Source organism: Garra rufa, chromosome 15 (genome assembly GCF_049309525.1).
Source record: "Garra rufa chromosome 15, GarRuf1.0, whole genome shotgun sequence".
Lineage (NCBI taxonomy): Eukaryota > Metazoa > Chordata > Actinopteri > Cypriniformes > Cyprinidae > Garra > Garra rufa.
The window spans coordinates 26,798,374-26,805,752 of NC_133375.1; the positions used below are offsets into that span (position 1 = coordinate 26,798,374).

A 7,379-nucleotide genomic window follows, 5' to 3' on the forward strand; every position below is an offset into this window, starting at 1 on the left:
TGACACACATACGTTGCTTGTGTCGTTCTCTAGGGAGTTAATTGGCAGTGATATACTGCATGTACACACTCACACACAAAGCTCATTTGATTGAATTTAGGCCATGGTGACACATGCTTGTCTCATCACTGTGTGGTTAGTGGCTCAGCTTCTCGTTCGCTAATTTAGTTTTCAAATGGAAAGTAGAGACAAATTAAACCCTAATCAGAAACAATGGATAATGAGAAAAGTAGACTTCCAACTGAAGGCATGTGAAGATGCCTACCCGATCTCATGACGAAAATGTACCTTTGGGAACTTTTTGGCAGGACGCAAAATATGTACCAATGAGTACATATCACTGCAGTTTCCAACAGAGATGAACAATAGAGGCAGCCAAACAGTGAGTACGTTTACATGGACAACAATATTCCGATTTTAACGCGATTAAGTCAATACTCTGATTAAGAAGCAACCATGTAAACTGATATTTTTGATTAATTTAATCCGACTAAAGTCATAATCTGAGTAAACACAAATCGAATTAAGACAGGTGGAGTATTCCTATTTTAGTCGCATTATGGAAGACATGTACACACTTTAATCACCCTATTCCCCTTGTGTAGGACTTTTCGCCACATTTTGTGACAGGATACACACTAATGCTGCGTTCCAGGCAGGTTTTTGAGCTCGTAAATCACGTCTTCAAACCACGACTCAGGACTTTGTAGCATTCCAGGCAAGTCACGCCAAGCATTTATTATTTTTATAGTATTAATAATTTGATTGCAACGTTATATTGTCCTAAACTCAATTTTTCCACCGTGTGCCACTTGCATAAACACCGCACCCCTAGAGGCTTTATTGTTGTTTCTCGTGCTATGTCACGTCAGAACTCGGAACTGGGAGTACGTCGATCTAGTACGAGTTCACGGGTTTGACTGCCGTTCCAGCACTTTCACGGGTAGAAGTTAGGAAAAACACGGGTAACGGGTTGTCTGGAACGCGGCATAACGCTCTCAGTTGGTTGCACATGCATATGCTTTGGTTTCATTTTTATTTATTTATTTTTTGCTACAACATGGGCCTAATCAATGCTCATTGCTGATAAATAGTTTGTCTGTTATCATAATTTATAGTTTTATGGTAACGTATTTAACATTCAACCCGTTCTTTTTCATTAGTAGCCTATTATTTGTTAGTATTTATTTTAATTTTGTGAACGGGATTTCCGCTATTGGAATGTCTTAGGATGCTTTTCACTTTTACTTTTGAATTCATGATCTTGGTTTTGCTTACATATATAAGGCTACACCTATCAATTTTAAGATTAAACAAATTCTTAAAAGATGGATTTGTTATTTTTAATTAAACAGCATAACAAAAATAAAATAAAACTATATATATATAGCATTTATATATAGCATTATATAGCATTTATTAACAAAAACTAATAAGACGAGGCATGGACTCCATCACATGCTGTGTTATATGCCGACTAAACAATTTATTACAGGGCGCGCAAACACTGAGCAATCAAAATAATTAATTAAAAAAATAAAATAAAATAAAGCCTCCAAAGCGTAATGTGAGGTAAACGGCAAAGATAACAGGGTTTTCAAAATGAAAACAAACAAAACAAAAATAAACTAAACTAAACTGTCTTTCGGTGACTGTGCTTGTGAGTGTTTTTTTTTTTTTTTTTTCTTCTCCTAAAAACTGTCGACTGGCTCTGAAACGCGCGCTGTATGGAGCAGACCCTTTGGAGCAGCACAGCATGCACTCGCACAAATGCGACCACGGCAAATTTTAACTCACACATTCTAAAAAATGTGTTGCATATGTCCAGAGCCACTTCAAGCTTTTGTAAAATTAAAACCGAAACATCCAAAAGTAACGAAGATAAACTGATAGCGTCGCGTGTGGACGTAATGATGTGTGTCATTAATCGATCTATGCACTATAACATGTAAAACGGGAACATGAAAGGAATATTCTAAAAGCAACTCATGTAAACAGCTTAATCATATTATTGTCTTATTCAGAATAAGGTCATTAATTAGATTACTGCTGTCCATGTAAACGTAGTCAGTGAGCACTTTTAAATGTTTTTTTGTACACAGTTAGGATTACAGCTCCATGTTTCACTTTCTGGTTGTAACAAGCTTGCTCTGTCAGTCAGCCGGCACGGAATTGGACTAGGGATGCACCGATCCGGATCGGCCGATCTTGCTTGCGCGTTTTGTCAGTAAAGCTGGTTCTGTAATCAGCGGTAAATGCCATCAGGTGCGTGATTTCACGTTGAGCCATATATACACACAGCCGTTGTTTACCGACGAGCTGCGCACATTCACACTGATAATGAACATGGATTTGCGCATCTTGTCTGTGAACAACGGCTGTGTGTAGTATATATGGCTCAACGTGAAATCACGCACCTGACGGCATTTACCGCTGATTACAGAACCGGCTTTATTGACAAAACGCGCAAGCGGATCGGCCGATCCGGATCGGTGCATCCCTAAATTGGACTTAGGATGTGGAATCTTTGTGTGCGAATCCTGTGAAAAACATGACTCACAATGAAAAAGATGATAGATTGAAAAACAAGTTAAAACGGCATGCTTGCGATTTCGTTTTTACATTACATTGGCTTTTGTTCATACTAATGTGTAGGTTTAGGTATAGTGCAGATGGTACGTTATTTTAAAACGTCACAGAGCATAGAGAGTTATAGCACCGCTCAACCATTTCGAACCAGAACTTCAGTGAAAAAAACTCTTTTAGTGCCATTTAGTGGATATAACACACTTGTTATGAAACATACATTGTGGTACATATTTTGCGTCTTGCAGAAAAGTTCCCACAGGTACGTTTTTGTCATGAGATCAGTTTGGAAGATGCTTTGATTTCTACAGTCAGAATTTCTAGACTCTTAATTTGCTGCAAATGTGTTTTTGTTTTTTTGGAAATTTTGTAATTTTTTTTAATATAAATATTTATATTATACTAAAATACAATACCATTCCAGAGGTTTTTTAAGAAATTAATTACACATTAAAATGTTCAAAAGTGACATCTAAAAGTACAATTTTTAGATTATTACACTGGTCACTGTTGATCAGTTTGATGCATCCTTGCTACATAATTTCTAAAATCTGTAAATTTGCTGCAAGTGTAATAAATAACATTTTTGTGACTTTTTTGAAAATATAGCATTCGTACTATACTAAAATTATACACTACCATTCCGAAGTTATTGTTTTTTTTAAAGAAATTAATATCAAAAGCGACATTAAAAGTAAAGATTACATTATTACAAAAATATTTTTCTATTTATGAAAGAATCTTGGAAAAAATAGTCACTGTTTTCTACAAAAATGAAAATAAAGTTGTTTTTTTCTGAATAGATAGTTCTAAGGAACAGCATTTATTCAAAATAAAAGTCTTTGCTATCACTTTGTATCACTTTTGTCACTTTTGCAAAGGTTTGTACGTTTTTACAAAAAAAAAAAAAATTTCTATTCATAAAAGTATCCTGAAAAAAGAGTCTGAAATGAAAATACACTGTAAATGAAATGAATAAAAAACACTGTAAGTTTGCTGTAAGTATAATAAATAACTTTGTTTGAATATATATTATTTATGTTATAGTAAAAAAAATTGTTTTTTTTTAAGAAATTACTACTTTTACGGAATAAATTTATCAAAAGTGACATCAAAAGTGAAGATTTTACATTATTACAAAAATCTGTGAATGAAACAATCCTGAAAAAATGTTTTCTACAAAAATGTTAAGCTGCACAGCTATTTTCAACATTAGTAATAATAAAAAAATATTAAAATAATTTCTGTACTGTATGACGCTAAAAAAAATGAAGTAGTGACTGCTGAAAAGTCAGTTTTGCCAGCTTCAGTTTTTTTTCACATTTTAAATTATATAAAACATAAAACTCTTAATTTAAATTGTAAAAAAATATTTTAATATTTCAGTTTTTTACTGTATTTTATTTTATTTTTTCAAATACATGCAGTCTTGGTGAGCATAAGAGAATCCTTTTAAAAACATTAAAAATCTTATCAACCTCAAACTTTTGCATGGTAGTGTAAATAATAGCACAACAGGTATTGTTTCTCATGCAATTTGGCAAATCAAAAATGCTTTTGAGCAAATTGAGAAAAAAAATTTTTTTAATGAAATTTGTGTGTGGAGCTAACAGACGGTTCACTGTATTATAGTTTTTTTTTTTATCTGCAAATCATTTGCCAATTTGCTCTCAATAATTTGTTTTACTTCTGGTTAGATGCTAACTGTCTTTCATTAACTCCATACTTGCATGATTACAATGACATTAATATAACCATAACCTGGAGGTAAGAAGGCAATGTATTCCATGACCTAAAGTTTTAATCCCTGCGTTCCTCAAAGCAGGACTGTTAATTCCCTCATAAATGTGTGCTGTCTGTCCTGCAGAGCCTGTAAGCTGCCCACCGACTTTTCTCTGTCACACAATCGAATTCTGCGCTGGGCTGCACCACCTGAGGCTTTGTGTTACATATATTTGCTGAAAACAGGCACATCGCTACGTGATTTAATTACTTAATTATCTCTCTCGATTGAGAACACTTTTGTTCGTGAAAACAGCCATAGCCTTTTCTATTGCTCAAATAAATAATTGCCGAATATAGAGTCCCTAGAGTACTGTCTCTCTCTGCGTTTCACAATATTCTTCCAAATAATTGGACCTCAGATTTGTCATGTCGCCCACAGGTGATTTGAGACTGTTGACCAAATATAAAGTCTTAGAAGGCAGCGAAAATGAATGTACCTCACAGAACCACAACTACAGACAAGTCAGAGAAGTTGTGGATCGATATCTGCTTTTCAATGACCAGTCCCTAAAGTTTAGTGCAAGCCTTGGTTTGCCACTTTCGTTGTAGGCACAAAGAGAAGCTTGAACATCCTGCTAAATGCCATTTTTTTTTGTGTTTAAACCACCAATGACATTTTACAGAAGAACATTTAGTCTTGGTGTATTCCTCACACAAAATCATAAAATGAAATGTACCTCACAAGTCATCATTCACATCTATATCACTGGCAAGAACCCATGAGACTCATGGAAATGCACAGATGTGACCTATTAAGCGGTGAACCGGGCACAAAATTGCGTTACATCCACTTAAAGCAAGGTTTCAGAGGTTCTCTGATAGTCGGTGCAGTCGCTGGGTGATTCACAGTGTAAAGTGGGATACGTGCGGACTACTTCTTGTAGGCCTGCATATAAAACACTGCACACAATTGATATGCTAATTGGAGGAGCAGTGAGTGGGAGGCCTGAGCAGATAGATGTGACTCTCACCCAGAGGAGAAGTGAGAGAGAAAAGCTGTTAGTCCTATACCTTCTTTTACAGATCCTCTGTAATGCTGCAATTAATAACATCTGACTGCTGCTGCCACACTGTCTCAGAGCCGATGCATCTTCGGAACACCAGGTGTCTGCCAAGAGTCGCCACACAATGGCAGCGAGCTGTCCTGTAATTGATGTGTTATTGTAAACATGTCTGGACACTGACTTACAGAGACAGCTGCTGGACTCAAAGTTGCACCCCTGATATTTAGCAAATAGTGACAGTTTTTGGAGGCTGGGGTGCAAGTACCTGTGATGGTTTGTTATGCAATGGGAAGGGACACTGACAACTTTTGTTACAACAAAGTTTTCTGTTTTTTTTTTGTTTTTTGTTTTTTTGTTTTTGACAGTGTAGCTATATTTTAATAAGCTACTTTTCTCAAAAAGTGTATTATTGTTATTCTTTTCAGCCCTGACAATTAAGCACAGCTTTATTCGTTTTAGTGAATCTGTTCATTCAGATGATAAATTAACTGGTTCATGAGCTGGTGAAAAAAATATTCGTTTTTTGTAGTTAAATGGATAATTTGTCCAAAAATGAATATTCTGTCATTAATTACTCAGTCTCATGTCCTTCCAAACCTGTTAGACCTTTGTTCATCTTTGGAACACAAATTGTTTTTGTTGAAATCTGAGAGCTTTCTGACCCTCCATAGACCGCAACTCAACTACAACATTCAAAGCCCAGAAAGGTTGTAAGGTGCCTTGTTTACAAGCAGAAGAAGACACACGGTGTACATAAAACAGTCTTTGTAAACGTCTGAAGATTTCGAGAGAGAGGATGACTTGCAATTTATTGTCCAGCCTTATATAAAGTCATGGACAAAAGATTGTGGTAGTTGCGTTGCTGTCTATGCAGGGTCAGAAAGCACTTGAATTTGATCCAAATTATCCTAATTTGTGAGGTCTTGCAAATTTGGAACAACATGAGTGAGTAATTAATGACAGAATTTAGATTTTTTGGTAAACTATGCATTCAAGTAATGGAAGCTAATTGTAAAGTGTTACCATATTTGGTTAAATGTGGATTAACCAAAATAATATCAAGCTGTTTGGGAAACTAAAGCTTCAAAGAAGCTTCCTCAATACCAAAATTAGTCAAGTTTAAAGCACTGTTTTGACCTTGTGGTGTCTCTAAACTAGAGATGAAGCAAGTTTCCAACATCAAAAGCACAAGGCACAAAATGGCAAATTTATTTAAAATAAAGTTGTGAGGAGTAGGATTTTGGACCAATGAAAGTTGACATTGGGCGGAGTTACCAACATAAAAAAAAAATCTAATTAAATTAATTTAACTGATAAATTGCCTTCGTTTTCGTCACTTTATTACATTTTGTTGCCTTAGAGCATATTGCAACATTGAAAAGGCAATTAAATCTGTGCAAATGAAATGAATCCCAATGCGTTCCCCATGACTTTCTCTGCTTTGAGTGAGTCGGTTTCATTCTCTGTATCTTTTCCCCTGTAAGTTCCACACTCTCTGCTTACCAGAGAAATGCCATTCAGATTCATTCCCGAGGATAGAACGGATCAATAGAGCTTACATGCCCCTCTCACTTTCCAGCACAGAGGAGTCGTAACTGTGCAGCTTTCCAACACAATCCACACGTTCCATTCCCATACCTCCTCTGTGGATTGTATGCCGAACACACTTCACTCTATGGCAAAACATACATGGAATTCCTCTCACATGTTTGTGTACACAAACACATATTCCTGTAATTATATATAAATCTCTGTTGATCAGAACGGCGTTTGAATTTCATGTGTGTGTTTTCTTGATTAGAACAGGGGTGTGGAGGGACGCTCGGTTGTGGTGCAGGAGCGCAGGCTGCTGGTCGGGGTCCATAATGGCTGGGGTTGGGTGGAGAAGCCTCATGTGTTGGTGCTGGAACATGAGGCCGGAGGGAGTGGATCGGCCAGGGCTCGCGGAGCCAGCGCAGGCGGCAGCTTCAGGCAGACCTCCACGGACAAACTCAGGTGGATACT

General features: G+C 36.4%; 1 protein-coding gene across 1 annotated transcript in view; it reads left to right on the plus strand.

Annotated features, from left to right (window-relative positions):
- nphp4 (nephronophthisis 4) overlaps window positions 1-7,379 on the plus strand; it is a 239,143-nt gene that overhangs the window by 79,656 nt on the left and 152,108 nt on the right. The window contains exon 8 of the mRNA XM_073819843.1: window positions 7,177-7,370. Within this exon, the coding sequence (XP_073675944.1) occupies window positions 7,177-7,370 (194 nt within the window). The remainder of the gene's footprint in view (window positions 1-7,176; window positions 7,371-7,379) is intronic.